Source organism: Biomphalaria glabrata, chromosome 13 (assembly GCF_947242115.1).
Source record: "Biomphalaria glabrata chromosome 13, xgBioGlab47.1, whole genome shotgun sequence".
NCBI classification, from domain to species: domain Eukaryota; kingdom Metazoa; phylum Mollusca; class Gastropoda; family Planorbidae; genus Biomphalaria; species Biomphalaria glabrata.
Genome location: NC_074723.1, coordinates 27,615,778 through 27,634,810, shown reverse-complemented (window position 1 = coordinate 27,634,810; position 19,033 = coordinate 27,615,778). Strand labels below are relative to the sequence as shown.

Below are 19,033 nucleotides of genomic sequence, written 5' to 3'. Positions count from 1 at the left end.
ACTGGTACCTGTATTTTGCTAGGCAATGGCACAGGTTCAAGGTCTGTGACTCGAGCCTTCTTCTGAGCTTATCTATATTTTGCCATATTTTCTTCACCTTTTCTCAATAACCTTGGTACTTTAGAGCTGCTATTAAATGTTATGTTATATGTAAGGTTTTTCATTCTTCCAGACTGGTTGGAATAATTCAGTCCTATGTTATAGATGTACACAATGTCAGTGTTTCAGTCAGTGTTATTTAGACATATTTATAGTTATACCCATTTCATATGGCTTAGTTCTAGATAATGAAAAATGTAAAAAAGTCTAATCCATGAAATCTAATGAAAATGATGAATTGGACTATTTTATGTTAACCAGAAACAGATTTACAACATAAAGTATAAACAAAACAAATCATGTGTTTAAACAGATTGAAGCTGATGAAGGAGACAAGCAAGTGGTGGCATCTGTGGCATTTAATTTTCTGACAGAACTTTGTTGTTCTCATAAACATGGCATCAATTTCTACGACAAGACTGTAGGAACAGGAAATAGGTAAAAAGAAACTAATTTGGGGCTGGTGATGCTAATTGCCATTTCACAATCATAGACATTTTAACTTTGCAATATTTTACATTTATTTCTATTTCAGTGGGCATGTTTAGTGACTACAAAATAAATTAAATTAGAGCTTGTATATAGCACTACTCTCATGCTTATAATCTCTTTTGTGGACCAGTTGGTGGGAGGGGGTATCTAGGAAATTTTTTTTGTGTGATGCTTTTAGGCTGTCAGTAAACACAACTCTGCCCGAGTTGGGTGTCGAACCTTGAGCCCCCCTTCACAAGAGGCTAATCCAAGTTTAAGCATACTTAGCCTCTCAACCATGCTTTTTAATTTTTTTACTCAGCAAATACATTACTGGAATTTCTAAAAACTTAAATATAGCAGTCTAGAATACAGGATTCATTATGCTTATCATTTTGGTTTAGAAAAACAATATATTCAATATTTTTCATCTATTTCTTTAGAATAAAAATGTTGGAACTTGTTATCATATAGATCTTGCATTATTTTAACAAATATTTTCTTTGTACTAATAATTAATGCTCTGTATTTGAAATCTCCAGGACTCACAATCAATTGCTAGCTCACTTCTTGGACTGGCTTGTCAAGAAAATAGATGAAGAGCACATAGCTGACTTGGTCACCAGCATTCTCTGTACCTGTCCTGACCTTATTAAATCAGTGTTGAACAGCTTGTCGCCATCCTTCTCTCCTCGCTGGTCAGACAAGTGGAGTAAGCTTATGGACTGGCTGGCTAAAGTAAGTTGAAGACCCTAGAGACTTATTTGCTATATTGATCTTATAATTAAAGTACTTTTCCTTTTTTTTTTTATCATTGTCTCAATATTTCAAAATAAATTTCTTTTCTTTAAAGCTTTATGGCTCCATACCAGACAAACTCTTAACTCAGCCTGAGATGCTGTATGATGCCAATGCCATAGTGTCCATAGCAACAGTGTTCTGCCTTCCTCCTCCTAAAGTAGCTGTCATCTTACAACAAAGTGTGAAGGTAAGTCCTTGGAGGTAAAGCTGTATATATTAGACACATTAGTTCTATGGACTAAGATGTCAAATGAAAAATGTCAATGTTTGACCAGGATTAGAACTTTAAAAAACAAGGAGTTTACCTCTATGTTTCAATGCCACCCAAAGCATTCTATTAATTGTTATACTATCTTTATTTGTGCATTACAAAGTTTAAAATAGATGAAAAGTCTACACTTGAATCTAGTTTTCATCATGCTTAACACTTTTTAATGAGTTTAAAAAATAATATTTAAATATTGGCATGAAGTTTGCAAGTGATATCAAAGTAATCAAAAAGTAAGTTCCCTTTCTAGACCTTTGCAATCCATGGGGCAGATGATATAAAGCCCATTTGTTTCAATGTTCACATCACCAATCATTAATGTCCCCATTCTATGTTGGTTACTCATTTGTGTGGACTGACAGAAAAACTAAAGAAATCTTTAAATAAATTTTAAATCTCATCCTTATGGATTGGAACTCCAGACTCCTTGGTTTGGTAACCCCTCCTCCCCATAGCCCTGGAGTAATATAAGAATCTTTTCTTTGTAGTAGCTCAAGTTTTCACTAATGTTCTCTTATTATTTCTGTAGTTAAAATAGATCCATTTTTATTTGTTTCATTGCTAACAAAAATTCCGTATTTTTGACGCACATCTTTTGTTTCTTTTTATTGTTTAGCATGAAGATATTCGTGTTCGTCATAAAGTCTTTCAAGTTGTCATGGCCCTTGCTATGAAGGCCAGCAATATAAAAACTGAATTGAGTCAGCGTTTGTGTGCCGATAAAACAAACAAGCTCAGAGAATCAATATTAGATTTATTCACAGCAAATGTGTTTATGGTTAGTGCATTCCTTATTTGAAGAAATTGAAATAAATTATTCTTTGCATTTTAGATTAATTAATATAGTTGTTTTATATCAAAGCAACAAATATAATAAAGGTACAGGTACAGATAATGGTATTGCTCTAGTTTTATACTTGTTTTAAGTTAATGATAATTTAGATCTTTCCTTAATTTGTATTAAGCATTTAAAGATGGATTTATCGAAGCAAATACTTTTTTTTTTTTTTTTTTTTAACTTACCACTTACTGTGGATACAGAAGTACTTGTGTCTGTCCAAATACTGTGGTACAGTCAAATTACTGAAATGAACTCGCTCACTATCCCCATCAATGTTTTGCCTTCTCAGTGTCTCATCCAGCTTGTCCATTCCTCCTCATCCTTTGCCTTTTTCTCTTCCTTTTTTTTTATACTAACTTTTTAACTAATTTCTTTATTTTTAAATTGCTTACACCATTGTGATTCAATCATTTAAAGCAAACATTAAATATCAATAGGCTATCACCACAAATATATATATATATTTTTTAAACAAATATGTGCATTAAATGTTACTTAAATTGCTTGTGACTTGTCATTCCTTAGATGTTACCAACAATAAATCAGATTTTTGTGTGTGTGGATAAGGTGATGCAAAAAATATCTCAGAATGACAAGAAAGATGAAGAAGTCCTAGGTATGTTACTATGTAGTTCTTTAATGAATCAGTTATCAAAGTCTCATGCACACAAGTAACACTCCTTCTGTAAAACCACTGTTGGATTCATGTCACTTTAACTTGCTACTGTTCTATATTAGTAGTGGTAAGAACTGTTAAGACATACTAGAACTAAAAGTAAACCTTTTTTCTAAATCTTGGCACAAATTGGTATTAAAAGCATGCAAGATATGCCCCAAAAAGTTTGTTTTTTTCCTCTTAGATATTTGGAGACAAAATTTGTCCTATGGCAAAGCAATAACCTCAAAGGAAGTTCAGCATGTTATCATTGCACTTGGTGACTTGATAGCCTTTAGGGTGTCTGCCCTGTCTAAGGAACCATTTGTCACATGAAGACATTTTCCTTTGCACTAAATTGATGCTTATGTATTCTATCATACAATTCCCCCCATTGTGTCCTATTTACAAAAATGATGATATACATTGGAAGATATAGCAGAACTTTTCTTGCCTTGTTTTTTTTTTTTTTATGCTATATTTTCATGTAGCTGTTATTTATTTGTTTCATTGTTTGAAAACAATGATGAAGAAGTTTTTTCTCGATAAAGATTCTGATAGTCATTCTCTATTAATTATGTCTATTCTATTTTGTATTTTTTTTTAAACACAATTCTGTTTTATTTAGAAGTTACACTGTAACTTTATAAGATGCTTATTTATGTAGGTCAGTGATGCCTAAATTGTGGCTCAATTAATAAGCTTAAATGTGATGCATCAGTATGTCATATGTCAACTATTGCCCTTGTTAGAATTTTGCAATATATTTATATTTTTATTTTCTTTCTGTGGAGTTATTATAATTTTGATTAACATTACAATTAGTATATATGTATGTCCTACTTATCTTTATTAATAGGCCAAATTATTCTTTTTAAGATCATTACAAAATTCGTTGCATTATTGGTTTTTTTCTCAGTCTAAGCTTTGAAAACAGTCTTAATTGAGTATAGCTTTGTTTATTCCTATCACAGATGTTGGTGAACATATCAATGTGATTCTACAAGTGCTGACATTATATCAACACATTTCACCCACTCTGGTATCTGAAAAACCTAAAGATCTTGCAAAGTTAATTGAGATGGTCAGTCAGGAAGCAGCTGACATTAATGTTAATACAGACAGAGATGAGGATGATCATGAAGAAAAACCCAGACTTTTGCAGCCACAATTCTATTTACTTAAACTGCTTTCTGGGATTGATGCCAAACTACTGTCTCTAGGACGTGAGGTTTGAGTCAATGATTTCTATATGCTACTCTAATAGGTTTTATGTTTGGTCCAACTAAAAATAGATCAAGTTGAAATTTTGCACAATTATTTCTTGTACCTGACAAAAGAAAAATGAATTTAATGAATTAACTATTGGTAATTAATAATTATTTTGTTTGGAAAGAAATCATGCTAGACAGATGTGGTGGTAGGAATTTAATTAGTCACCTTGAGGAGGCTTCAGCCCTGAGTGAACTAGTTGTTTTTTATACATTTAAAAAGTGACCACGGTAACATTCACCTAGATTCCCCCCCCCCCCCCCCTTCCCTTTTTTTTCCCAACTGGTCCAGACCAGTGATAGAATCAGCGCATTGAGAAAGTTAAAAGCATGACATTGCTGTGAACAAAAAACAATTGGTCAAAATATTTCTCAGCGCACAGATGACTGATTCAAACTAATTGATACAATTACACTTAATGTAAGTTTTGGTGTTCAGTATTTTTTATGTTGTTTTTTGTTTTGTTGATCAGTTGTATTTTCTTCCCCCAGGGTATGATTCACAAACTGCTCTCACTAGCAAGTCATTCAGGTCAATACAAGAACACATGTGTGGGACTGATTTGTAAAGTAAACATTGTTTTTTTTTTGTGTTTTTTTTTTAAATTTATTTCACACTCTACTAATACTTCAATTAGTCTTTTGAAAAAAAACAAAAACAATCTCACTTTCTCTCTATCTCACTCTCTTTCTTTCTAATGAAAAATTTGTGTTTAACTATTTTTCTTTAATTATCTCTATTGTTTCAATGACATAAAAATGTAATATTAGTTAACATAATAATATTGATTGGACTTTTGGTTCTCCAGATGTTAAAAAGTGTGGAAATATTTAGTCACCATGAGAAAGAGCTTTATGTCTGGATAGAGACAGCTTTAAGAAATACAAACACTGAATTCCTAAAAGAGAGCATCAGTTTCCTGGCCAACAGTTTGTCAACTCTGATCAACAATCCAGCACCATATCTGGACAGGTTGCTTGAGGTGATAGCTGGCCTTGACATGACAGATGGGAATACTTTAGAGACTGCTGGAAGTGACAAAAATACACTTAATGGTGGGTAGACATTTTTGTTTGTAACATACATTCTTTCTAAGAACATATTGCTCTATTCATTGCTGTCTTCATTCTGGTTAATATTAAAGTTAAATTTTCATAAGTGGCTATTTTCTTGACTAGTTAAGATATATCAATTCATTTGTAAATAACAAAAGCAGCATGACCTAGACCTTACTTGCAGATTGGAGAAGCTAATTTGAGAGGAGATACAAGAGAAGACAATAAGTAGAATCAGTCAAGAAATGTCTAAATTCAAGCTTAGTCTTCTTTTGTGAATTTTTTTTTTGAAATGAAGTTATGTGTGCTGATGTTGTGTGAGTGTGTTCAATCATTTCACAATTTCTACTTGTTTGATTTCTTCAAGAGAGTTCTGTTATTTCTTCATCTAATTCTAAACAATGTCCCCACTTTCAGATTTGGCTCGTGGCATTTAACTTCTGAGAATTATGATTTATTGTAGCGATCTATTTTATAGTCTTACTTTTTTTTTTTTTTTTTTTTTTTTTTAATCTGCATATTTGTTAGTAATGATTGAGTGCATTGATTAATCTCTTAAGTTTTGAAGTGATTCTTGAGTAAGTGATTTCACAAGTCTCGTTACACATGTTAATATGTTTAGAATAGCTAGATCTATATTAAAATATCCTTATAATAAAAACCATTTATATTAATTAGAAATAAAGTATCTGTGTTCTGTACAATTAAATTTAGGGACAATAGTAGCTAACAGTTGATAATTAATGTTTATTCTTCTAGCCACCACTTGCTGATGTTGACATCAATAAATACTTAGAAATACATTACAGTTGTATGGACATTTTCTAGTCAAAGTTTTTGTTTGTTGTTTTTTTTAAAGACATTCTAGCCATGGACATGAAACTTCTAGATAAGAAACTAGCAGCCTTTGAGCCATCTTCCATTCACATATGTGACCAAACCTTGAACCTTTACCTCTCACCTTTGGCCTTGGTAGTTTTAGACAATTTGGAGAGCAACACCAAAGGTACTGTTTGATATTTGTAGTATTTTTCATTTGTAAACAAAAGCAGCTTGCCTAAGACCTTACTGATAAAGTGGAGACACTAAATACAAGAAACAAGGTTTTTGAAACAAAAAACAATTAAATGATAGTTTTATTAAATATTGTTATATGAGCATTCCTGTCTTTGAAATGTCCTTGCTGAATCCAATGCTAATAACTGGGTGTTTTATTCTTGTTTAGTTCCAATATCCCTCTGTAAAGTACATTTGGGTCTTCAAATTGACATGCAATTTCTTTATTTACAATTCACTAAAGTCTATTACAAAGCATGTTTTTTTATCGTGCAAAGTGTAATTAAATAGGTAAAATATTGAGGCTACATTAATATGGAGTTCAAATGTACAAATAGTGGAGGTGATCTTTCAGTTATTTTGACATAGGATATAACAAATTAAGGCAGTCTTATACAATATAACAAGATTTGACATACAAAAAAACAACATTATTGATACTTGTGAAATATTTGGATGAACTTCTTTGTGTTTGTTACACATTAGATTAGAAAATTGTCTCGTGATAGTGTTACGTTTTGTGTCTTATTTGTGGCTCATTTACTTCTGTTCCAGTGGCTGGCAGTATAAAAACCTATATCAGTCGTGTTTTTGTTCAGTTAGTCTACACAATTGCATCACCCCAGACTTTGGCCAGAGTTTTGTCCACATGTAAAACTACTTTGGATGGGAATGTTCTAGAATATATTTTCTATTGGCTTGATAATAAGGTACGCAAAAAATGTGTGCTAAGTTTTTTTTTAGTTTATTTCTAGTGTCTGAGTGCTTAGTTTACACAATTCTGATGTTCTACAGTCAAACATTGCAGCTATAAAAAAAAAAGGATTGAATGAAAAATAAATATTTCACTCAAATAATACAAATTAACTCAAGAAAAGAAAAAAAAAGGTGTAATTTAATAACATGATTTAATGTATAAAATGATTTTTCACAGATAAATGTTAAAAATATATTTTCAATTGTCCATGTTATGTACATAGCTATTTTGTATTGAGAACTAAAATGTCTTAACTCATGGCATGACACTGCTTTATTTTGCTAGTGTATTCTTTAGATTGTTTCAGTGCTTGTAATTTGATAATTATTAAATTCTTGATAATGAAATAAGTCCATTTAAAGTTTTCTTTAATGGGGCTTAAGTTAAAAAAAATAATTTCTCAGATTTGAGTCTTGACTGATAACATTGTAACTGTATATTGCAGATTTGGCCTTGTAAACTAAAACCTCTCTCAGCTGAGACGTATGGAACATGCAGTTACATCTTGATGAGAGTTTTCTTTGGTCAGAGCAAACTAGAAATGTCTAGCAGCACTGTTATTGACCAGTTGACTCAAGAGCTGAAAGCACTGGACACTGCAGCTAAACTAAATGTACTGAGACAGGTGGTCTTTTACCTGACTGAGACAGCCAGAAGACCTCAAAGTGTAAATATTTTCTTTTGCTTGTATAGATATTACCGTATTTTTTGCATATAACCCGCTGGTGTTACACGTTTTAAACTAATGGCAGCTGTATGGGGTTTACAAAATTGATTTTACTCATAAACATAGCATAACGGAAACTATGGACTTATGGGTGAGTCTTTATACCCACTATAGTTTGCTGTGTACAGATATGACTGTAGGATTGTTATTTCACATGCGTGTTGCAATCTATGTATCGCTTGTTGGAACAGCAATTGGAGCACGATTGTGTCTTGAGGGACAGACGTCTGATGAACAACAACTTGCACATGCGGGGTATATGAAATAAGAGTGTAGGTTGTATGATTTTGTTTTTACTTATTTTGTAATTTGTGCCAGGTATACACGTGTGCGAGTTATACACGCAAAAATATGGTACATTGGTTTCTTTGCTCACTTACAACATGGCATATGCCTCTATGTAAATATGATTTGCATTTAACAAATACAACAGAATAAATGTTTCTATGTTTGAACTGTACTATCTAATGCAAAAACTTGATATATGTGCTTATATTTGAACTAATCAATTACAAGTAGAACTTGTTTTTAATGTATCCATAGATATTTAATGATAGGGTATATTATAAAATCTGAGTCCACCCAACTCTATTGGGTACCTGACTTTAGTTGGTGAAAGTAAAGGCAGTTGGTCATTGTGCTGGCCACATGACACCCTGCTCATTAACCATTGGCCATAGAAACATGATCTTAACATCATCTGCCCCATAGATCGCAAGATCTGTAAGGGGAAACTTTTTTTTTTAAATATTATATTTGAACTAATCAATTACAAGTAGAACTTAATTTTAATGTATCCATAGATATTTAATGATAGGGTATATTATAAAATCTGGAAAACAATATTCTACTTCAATGATTTCTATTCTAGTACATTACTTGATATTTTATATTATTTCTCACAGGGAACTGTGTGTCAGAAAGTTTTGATTGTTTTCACATCCATTGCTGAGATTTTGATAGATGAGTTAGCTGCTGCTGAAAAGTGGGATGAAGTGACAGCTAAGAAAGATCAATCTGAGCAAAGCTCAGACATGTCATTGTTAGTCAATGAACTACAAACAGCTAAACTAAACTACAGCCACTCAGAACTCAGCAATGTTAGCCATCCCATGAATAATGCTAAAGAAGAGATTATTGAAATACTACAAAATACTTCTATAAATAGCCTGATATTTCCTAAGTGTACACAACTCAGGGATTTAAAAAATCTTGACAATGTACACAAAGTTGCTTGCTTGTTTTCAAAGTTCATGAATACTATTTTGATGAAATGCAAAACTTGGACTTGGTTTGCATCTGAAAAAGAACTTTTGAAAACTGTTGTGTTTGCTTTGCTGGCCAGCATGAAAGAAGTGGAGAAGACTTCAGACCTATACACAATTTATCTGAACCTATTGAACACAGTGTATCCAATGTTAGATCTGATCATCTTGTCCAGATGTATCACTCAGATGCTTAAGATGCCTTTGTCTGACTTCTTTGAAGAAGGTTCTTCAGAAGAGACAGAAACTTTCAGAGTCCTTTGTCTGCTGTTGCAGCAGTGGGTGCACCTGATTGAAATAGATCCAAGTTTCACCAGTTCTACAATATTTCAGCAACTCACTCAAAAAAGTCACAGCACTAAATCACATAATCCACCAAGCAATAATTGTTACAGCTGTGCCATCCGAGTAACTTTTAGTATTGAGGAGACGACTTCATTGTCGCCTACAGAGTTTGTTCCCTTGTTTGAGCTCTTAACTCAGTGCCAAAACAGCCAGTTTTTAAATGTTGTATTGTTTGTTGTCACTCACCTGTCATCAGAGGTAGTACATCACATAGGGGACACAGTTCTGTATCAAATGTTGGGGACTCAAATGTCACTGAAGGCTGGAGCCACAACAGAACTGATAGTTGCATGTCTCATAGAAAATGATGAAGAGTTCTACCTGAAGTCTGAGAAATGGATGCAAGCCAATGCCAGTAAAGTGTTTAGGAAAAAGAAATGGAACTTAATCAGGTCCTATCTTACAGCTTTCAGCAGATTCTCAGGTATGACTTTTTCAAGCTCTTAAATTACTTACAACATATTTTATGGAAGTAAATGGCAGGGATATAACAGAAATTTACAAGATTACTTAATGTCTTAGAACTGTTATTTAATAATACATTTTTTTTTTAAAGTTATGACAAGCTCAATAAAACTTTTCTTTAACTTTGTGTCTAATATGTACTAATTATAAGTGACTCAAAAAATTGCTTAATAGTTTTTTTTCTAATTACATTTGACAGAGAAAAATGAAGAGATAATGAAAAAGTTAAAAAAGGCTGCACTTGAATTTCTTACAACAGACAATTTTGATATTAGTTGCAAAGAATTGTTACACATCTACCAGCAATTGTCTGAAATTATCCAGTCAAAAGGTTAGACATCTAACTCTTTTTTTAACTTTTTTTAATAATATGAATTCTAGAATTTAAAACTGTCATTCACAACACATATTTCACTTATAGTTACTTGAAATATATGGGTTTTTTTTTTTTTTTTTTTTTTTTACAAATAATGTTTTTAATAATTTTTTACAAGTAAATATAAAATATTATTATAGGAAAGTCCCTATCTACAATGTAAAACTACTTCTTGTACATTATTAGTATAGTATTCATTGATATTACCAGTAACTTAAATCTTAATAATTTTTTAAAATTCTATTTCTTATCAGCTGCTTTTGAGACCTACCAAAATGTAAAATTGCACTAGATCTTTTCACTTAACTCTTTGACTCCAGAATTATTTTCCACATTTGGACAGAATTAATTTTTTTGGCCATTCAAAGTGAAAAGGATGCTTCGATTAAGCTTTTATAACTTTTTTGTTTGTTTTTTTATTATAAAATTATATATTTAGTATAGAAATAAAAGGAATGCATGCCCTTTTGATATAGCACAAAGCTATTTTTATAGACCTGATTTTAGAAAAAAATTATGGTCCATATTGAAAATCAAACAATTTTTGTCATCATATTTATCCATATTGTCACAAAACTTTATATAGAAAACACATCTAAATTACATAAAATGGAAATTTAGAGCTAATTATCCATGTCACTTCTGTTGTAAAAATGAAAACTGACCACCTTGGACAAGTCAACATCTCTGGGTCTATACTAGATCTAGGAAATATATTATGATCCAAAGTAGAAAAAAAAATTATTTACGATATTTATTCATATTTCCACATAACTTTATATTAATATCATTTTAAAACACTTAAAATGAATGTTCTGAGCTCATTATCACCTATCACCATCATCCAAAACATAAATAAATAAAAAAATAGAGCCTTTTTAAGACCCCACTCTTACAAAAAATCTTTCACTGTAAAAACACATTATAAGAAGGAAATTCCAGATGTTTAGCTATTCTATTCTATTCAAGATAATATTTTAAGCAATTTAAAACATATACGGGAGGAAAAAAATGAGAAAAAAACAATTTTAAGCACCGATGTTGGATTACAGCTTTATACCTGGGTAAAATCAATGATGAGAGTGTCATTCCTGAGTCAAAGAGTTAAGTATCTGATTTAAAAGCATGTTTTCACTGTGAAAAAGTTACATTCTTTCTATAGTTCTGACTTTCTTGTTCTGTAGTTTTCAATGGGCTATTATCACAAATGGCTATGAAAGGGTGTTTACTGTGCATTTGATTTTAATTTTATTTAACTTTCCAATATTTAGACCAACATTTCCAGGCGGTCCTGGCCAAAGCTATGTTAGAGTCTATCAAGTCACATGATGTGCCTGACAAATGTAACCAGTTTGCAGTGCTGCTTCTGTCTTCCAAGTTTGCTTACCTGTCAAGTGATGAAAGAAAAAAATCCACCCATAAGCTGCTGGACCTACTGCTGAAGCATCTGACTCACTTGACTTCATCGAAAACAAACAGACATACAGACACAGAGACATACATCTTGGATTCACTTCCTCAGCTGGTGAGGGTAATTGTTAGTGCCAGACATAACTGTAGCACTTACATTGTCAATAACTGTTATTAGAAATCTCTTTTTACTTTGTTTTTTATGGGGTGGGAGATATCATGAATAGATTGTGTCAGTGAAAATTTAAATTCCATATGTGGGTTAAACATTTAGAATGCTTCAGAGCACTGGATAGATCCACATGGAGAGAGAGAATAAAGGAAGGGTCTCGGATTGAAGATGCCATACACAGCAGCAGAAAGAAGGGTGAAAATGCAACGTATCAAGGATTGGCCTCTTTAGTCATACAAGTTGCAAAGGGAAAAGATTGTCTCTCGAGACATAAAATGCCACAGAAAATGCTTCAGAATAAGTCATTACATCAGCTGCATCCGACAAGCCCACACTTGAACTGAACATGATTTAAAATTTGTATGTGATGTCAAAATAACATTCTTGTCAAAGTATCAAATAAAAAAAAATTTCATTTGAAAAATACAGAATCTATACTCAATGTTAATATATTGTTTTTTTTTTAATACTTTTTATAATTGTTTCCTTTTTTTTTAAAATGTATTTAACCTTTTAGTTTTGTTTTTAAATTAAATATTCATCATGGTAGTGTTTTATGGCAGCCTGTTTATCTTTCTTGTTTTTTTTTTATCTTGTATCTTTTTTTTATCCTTTAGATTCCAGATTGTACAGACAGCACACTTTCATTTCTCCACTCCTACTGGAACAAACTGGTGACTAACACTCTCAGGTAGATACTGCTTGTTTCTAGAATATATATATAGAATATTTTGTATGGGTTACTATTGACTTACTTTTCATTGGACAGGCCACCACTGTAGCCATCTTGACTTGAGTGTAGAATAGGGAAAAAAAAATCTGAGAGAAGCACTAAGTCTTTTTCTATCTAAATTCTTTAAGTACCACTTTCTTTCACCATCTCAAGCACCACACTCAACATTTTCCTAGTTGTGATTGACTGACAGATCCCTCTCCCTGGTTGGACTAGTTCTCTTATATGTATGTAATATGTGATTAGCATAGGCAATATCCCAGTCTGAAGATATGCAAAGATTTGAGTGTTATTTAATTTTTTTTTTCTGAATGAAGATTTTGAATGTATATTAAGTTAGAAAAACAATGGAAAGTTTTTTTCAAATGTTTTTCAACAGGTTTATGTTCATGAATACCAAATTGCTGAAAGTTCTCTGCCAGTTAGTTCCCTTTGTTTATGCTTCCACTACTACTATGACAGTGGTCAATGCTCAGACCATGTTTCAAATGTGTGTCAACCACACTGGTTTTATGAATGTCATGATGACCAAAGAACACACAGAAGTTAAAAGTAAGTGAACATGTTCCACAGCTCCTCATTATGCATCTGTGTCTCCCGTGCGTTCTTGACAAAACTAATATTGCTATCATTTTGATGAAGTTATTTATATTCCCAGGTGAACTTGTCCATCTCCTACACCTTCTTGGGGACAAAGATCCTTCTGTATATGAAACTCATCTTTCTAAGGTCCTTGTAGGATCATATAATGCAACTTTGTCTGAAACAGGTTGGATTTTTTTTTTTCAGTTAAATCATTGGTCCATAAGTTTATTACAATCTTATGTAGACTACTTTAGCATGACTTCAGTGAATAAAACTGATTTTAGAAAAATACATGACCATGAAAACGTTGTTTTCAGATCAGAGACTTCTGGATATGATCAAAAAGTGTCAGAAAGATTCTAAAAAATTTGAGTGGTAAATATTTTATTCTTCATTCTTAACATTTTCTTATCCATGTTTTAAACAGCGTGTTCATTGTGATCCATCACTCCTAAATTAACAGTTTAACCCCCAGTATGCAATGTTCTACTATGTGGTACAGTGTGATAGAAGATTACCAACAGTTTCTTAAACTTTGCTATAAAATGAACTGTTCATGCATCGTTCAGAATGAGAACATTAACTTAGCTAATATATTTGTGTGAAAACCAGATGTGTATAGCTTTTTTTTTTTTAAATTTGTTGAAACCAAAGTGACTATACATATAATGCTACATGTTGGATACTTTATGATGAATTACCAGTACACTAGTTGGTTGTTTTTTTAAATGTCCATTTCTTATAATTGTATTTCTAATTAGCCCATCAGTGTGGGGTAAGACTGCCATAGAGCGACACACTGTATCCAAAGTACTAGGACCAACTCTAGACAAAGAAGCTTCAGTCAAATCTATCCTGGAACAAATAGATCAGAGACAAATGCAGGAATCTATTTTACATTTTCCTCTCCGAAGGACTCAGATGGTAATTACTAAATGGATATTTTACATTTTCTTATTCTAAAATAGACAATGTTTAGATAGACCCTGAAATAACTATGTTCATTAGAAATGGATTCATTGTGGAACTGAATGAATTATTTCCCCCCCCCCCCCCCCCCCCCCTCTCTTGTACGTGTCAACACTGGCAATGTCTGTGCTTAAAAGTTTGTTTTTTTTCTCTTGTATATGATTTTGTTTAAAACTTAATCTTCAATAATTTTTTGCTTAGCATCAGAATTTCTTTCTTTCAACATGTTTTTATAGAGAAAGACGAGCTTAAAGAGTAGGGGCTTAAAATAAACTAATTTCTTTAGATTGATGTTGCAGATAGTATTTATAAGGGCTAAAGAACTCAAGACAATCATTTATGTAAAGTTTTTTGAAAATATAAATACATAGGGTAAAAAAAAATCAGCTAGATCTGTTGACCTGTCCACAGAGCACAGTTGGTCAGTTTTCATGTTTTTAGATTGTAATGACATGGATAATTAGCTTGATTTCCATTTATGTGTTTAAAATATAAAGTTTTGTGACAATATGGATAAATATGATTTAAAAATTATTTTTTTTTTTAATTTGGATCATAAAATTTTTTCTAGTAACAAAGTTTGTTTTCTATTTTCTACAGTCCACCAATGTCACACATGCCAGAGAGTTCAAGTCTAAGCCAACATGCTACGACCCTAATTTTTTTTTACCTTTGTTTGTACAGATTCTCTCACCTGGTAAGCTGCGAAATGTTTCTTAAGAAGCAGTGATACAAACACACATTTACATTAATTAGCTATGTAGCTATAATAATTAATTCCTTCAAAGGTTAGCAGCCACATGACTGATACATAGTGTACAGGAAGTATTATTATGAGGATTTATTTACTATTTCTTTAATACAATTTCAACCTCAGATAAACTTGTTCCCCTGCGTTTGTTTGTTGAGAAGGGTTGCTTGAGTTACCTCCTCATTGCACTCAGCAGCCATGACATCAAGTGTCGTCGCTTGGCCTATCATGCACTAAATGACTTTCACGATCATGCCGAGGGTTCCAGGTGGCAGGAAAGACTAGAAGTAAATTATGTCTTAGACCTTATCAACGGCAGCAGAGACCAAGATGCTCAGAAATTGCCTTATGTCATAGCCTTGTTCTTTGCCAGGGTGGTGAAGATATTGTTGTATCCAGGTTTGTCAATGTCCAGTTTCTTTTACATTTCATTGTTGTATAACTTTGTAATCCATCAATATCTGTATCTGACAATATTTGTATCCACCAACATTTCTTTAGGTTTAGAAGTTTTCATTGTATTTCTAATCATGTATGACCGTACATTAAATACAATATTCTCTTACAGCTGACCCACTTTATGTTCCTCTATTCAAATTTTTTGTTGCCAAATCTGAGATTGACTTACGGAACATTCCAGAATTTTACCAGCTGTTTTTTAGTCCACATCTTCAGGTATTGCTTTTGGTTTTATAATTTTAATGAAAAAAACAAACAAACATGTGACTTGTGTTAATTAGTGAGTGTGGCTAACAAAAGCTGGCTATATATCTATAATACAGTTCAGCTGTTGAAATGATTCTCCAGGGATGTATTATTGAAGATGATTGGGAAATTAGTGCAAGGCATGAGTCCTCCCAGGTTTCAGATATTTCTTCATGAAATATTTGAAGCCAATCAGGGTCACTCAATCCTGACCTGCTTCTTTATACTTAATTTTGACCTGCTTTATTAGACTTAAACTTGGCCATACAGACAAAGCTTAGGCGAGTTTTGACTAGATACAATGGATGAGCCAGTGATTAACAAATATGGAAAGAAAATTCTCCCACCGAATGCAACACTGTATTATACAATGACTAGTGAAGAGCTCCCTTAAGTTCCCTTAAAAAAGTCCTTTCCAACAATCAATCAATTTAATGGTGCCTTTGGCACTGCTTCTCTACTGTTTTTTATTTTCAAGGTTCACCTAATTAGATTTAAACTATGAATGGACATTTTTCACTAATAAGATCATTTCTATTTCTTGTTTGGTTTGATCATTCAATGTCTATCTACTTGACAGTACAAGCAAGAAAGGAACTGGCTGCTTTCACTTCTCTCTGATGGCTTGAGGGAAACGTCAGACTATTGGATCTATCAGAAGAAACTGATCTTTAAAATCCTCTTTTGCTACTATGACTCTTCTATCAGTGACTTTAAATCTCAAGTAAGTTTGATGCATAAAAAAAAAATCAGATTGTATATTTCTTCCTATAAAATTGTCTATATCCCTAGAATTGATTAGAATTATTTTGATTGTTTTTCTCCCTCAGGAACTGATTCTAAAAACTCTACAAAATGCCAGCCAAGAAAAGTTTATAGCTGTTGATCTAGTCAGAAAACATGGGCTGATGTCCTGGCTGTTGAATGTGTCTAAAGGATTGTAAGTAACTCATTGGTTAATCCTGGAGTCCAGTCTCTTTCTCTCATTACTCTACTGAACAGTGGAGAGGTTCTTCTCTATGGCCCCCCATGGTCTTCAAATGTCTAGTGGAATTCATGCACTTCATGAGGAGCATGTTAGGTTTACCTTTTTTTACATATATGTAATTATTTTTCTATTCATATCAGACAAAAGTAAGTTTGCATTTGAGATTAAAACATAAATACAGATCTCATGCAGACTCAACCTACTTAATTTGTTACACTCAAAGGCATAGTCTTCTAGTTCTATACAAGTTTTCTATTAGTCTCTGTGACTATATACAAGTTTACTTTTCACCTTTTGTGCTTTTATGTCTCCCTGTCATTTGGAATAAACATTTTTCCAGCTGCATGATTCAGAAACCATTTGTTATTCTTTTCCCCTGTTCTGATTGATTGGTCATTGTTCTGACCACATAACACCCTTGTTAACCGTCGGCCACAGAAACGACCTTTACATCATCTGCCCCGCAGAATGCTGGGCCTGGAAGGGATACTTTTACCTTTACCTATCCCATAGTCTGTTGTACCATTAAGGCTTCACACAAGATCTGTTGATGTCTTTCTCCATTTCATTCAATAACAGGCCTGTCCATTCTTATATGATGTCTTCCCATCCTGTTCTATGTCTGCATCTTCTTCTTTACTTTTTTTTTTTTACTGGTCTGATCAATTTTCTGTGGGATAATGAAACAAACCACATTAAATCTTTTACATACAAGAAGCAAAGTTCAGTTAAGGCATAAACTGTTTCTAATCAATGATTATGAGTTGTTTATTGTGGCTGGCACTTTGGTCATCTAATCCCTTAAGTTTTAAAACTTAGGTCATAGTTGGAAGTTTTAATAGTGAATATAGAGTTGTGACTGTCTGGACATTACAAGTCACCTAACTACTGTTGTACTCTCGCCTAGATCAAGATGCCCTGACCACACGGAGCTTGTCTGTGATCTGGTGCACACTCTCTGGATCACCTTGGCTACAATGAACTATGCCACATCTTCACCTGGCACTTTGACCAAACCTGGTGATGGTTGGAGGGCTACAGAGGTGGACAATGACATTGTGGAGGAGGATGTTGAAATGCAAGATGAAAACAAAGACAGAAAACTGGACAAGAAAACCAAGATCACCAGTGGTCAGTCTGCCAATGTTCCAACATCTACCAAGGTGGAAATGGGTTTAGTGGTCAAGTGTATTATCTGGACTTTAAGGTGAGTGTTCTCATCAGACTTTTGTTTCTTTGAATGGGTTTTAACGCTATGTATGTAGAGCAGTTCACCTCTTCAGGTATACACAATGCTAACCTAGTCTAATTGTTTCAATGGGAAACTATGAACACATGATTTCTTTCAAGTCTAGAATTAGCATCACATGACTTCTTTTTCTCTTTTCACTTTTATTTATAAAATCTAACTTCCTTTTTTTATTTTCTGATGCTATTTACTCTATCCTCTGTTCTTTAAATGTTTGCCTTTTTCTGTTAGTCTCTTATTTAAATGGAATTACTTGCTTTTGCATTTAGCACCAGTAGCCTCCCTTAAGTTGGATTTTTTTTCCCCCCACCTTTACTTGGGTCTCCTTGGATGTACTTCATATTGTAGCCAACATATTATTGTTTGTTTGTTATTATCATTAAATTAAATTTGTTAACTGTGACAAACCTTCACTACAATATGTTTGTACTATCCCTGCAGAAATCCTTCCAATCAAAGTCTGTTGAAGCTGTTAGAGGTCATGAATATGTTGTTGTCTCCTGACACTCAAGTTGAGCCCACACTGGAATGGAACAGAAAGACAGTCTGTTGTGTCAGTCTTAGCTCAGTAGAGGCCAGCCTCCTGTTGTACCATGCTGCCAACATATTACAGTTACCCAGAATTGCAGTGAAGGCTGCTGAACTCTTGAAACAGGAAGGAGTTGTTCCAGAGACACTATTGACTAAAGTTACTTCAAGACCAGAGATCACATTAACAAAGAGAGATCACTCTAAAACAGAAGATGTCACTGAAGCAGATGATCTTAATGATGATTCATTACTAAATAACACTGTAGGGGAACTCACTGATGAGCTGTTCAAGACAGAACAGGATGCTGACCTACATAAGACGTTCAGTTTTGAAGAAAAACAAAAACTGCTGTATTTAGTCTGTAGAATATCAAATGTGACCAGGACACTTCAGTTTGTATGAATATCAAATGTAACCAGGACACTTCAGTCTGTATGAATTCTTTAACTGATGTAGATAGAATGAAATTACAACAGATTTACAAAT

General features: G+C 32.9%; 1 protein-coding gene across 4 annotated transcripts in view; it reads left to right on the top strand.

Annotated features, from left to right (window-relative positions):
* LOC106074336 (nucleolar pre-ribosomal-associated protein 1-like) overlaps positions 1–19,033 on the top strand; it is a 23,196-nt gene extending 4,163 nt beyond the window's left edge. For all 4 annotated transcript variants that reach the window (XM_056007734.1, XM_056007736.1, XM_056007735.1 and 1 more), the window contains 26 exons: positions 413–537; positions 1,113–1,308; positions 1,424–1,558; positions 2,256–2,417; positions 3,006–3,096; positions 4,110–4,366; positions 4,899–4,976; positions 5,216–5,462; positions 6,322–6,468; positions 7,074–7,228; positions 7,721–7,942; positions 8,908–10,036; positions 10,277–10,408; positions 11,725–11,978; positions 12,653–12,726; positions 13,148–13,320; positions 13,427–13,537; positions 13,671–13,728; positions 14,115–14,277; positions 14,923–15,019; positions 15,200–15,472; positions 15,642–15,748; positions 16,359–16,502; positions 16,609–16,718; positions 17,674–17,973; positions 18,457–19,033. In XM_056007734.1, the coding sequence (XP_055863709.1) occupies positions 413–537; positions 1,113–1,308; positions 1,424–1,558; positions 2,256–2,417; positions 3,006–3,096; positions 4,110–4,366; positions 4,899–4,976; positions 5,216–5,462; positions 6,322–6,468; positions 7,074–7,228; positions 7,721–7,942; positions 8,908–10,036; positions 10,277–10,408; positions 11,725–11,978; positions 12,653–12,726; positions 13,148–13,320; positions 13,427–13,537; positions 13,671–13,728; positions 14,115–14,277; positions 14,923–15,019; positions 15,200–15,472; positions 15,642–15,748; positions 16,359–16,502; positions 16,609–16,718; positions 17,674–17,973; positions 18,457–18,949 (5,433 nt within the window). In that variant the 3' untranslated portion in view covers positions 18,950–19,033. The remainder of the gene's footprint in view (positions 1–412; positions 538–1,112; positions 1,309–1,423; positions 1,559–2,255; positions 2,418–3,005; positions 3,097–4,109; positions 4,367–4,898; positions 4,977–5,215; positions 5,463–6,321; positions 6,469–7,073; positions 7,229–7,720; positions 7,943–8,907; positions 10,037–10,276; positions 10,409–11,724; positions 11,979–12,652; positions 12,727–13,147; positions 13,321–13,426; positions 13,538–13,670; positions 13,729–14,114; positions 14,278–14,922; positions 15,020–15,199; positions 15,473–15,641; positions 15,749–16,358; positions 16,503–16,608; positions 16,719–17,673; positions 17,974–18,456) is intronic.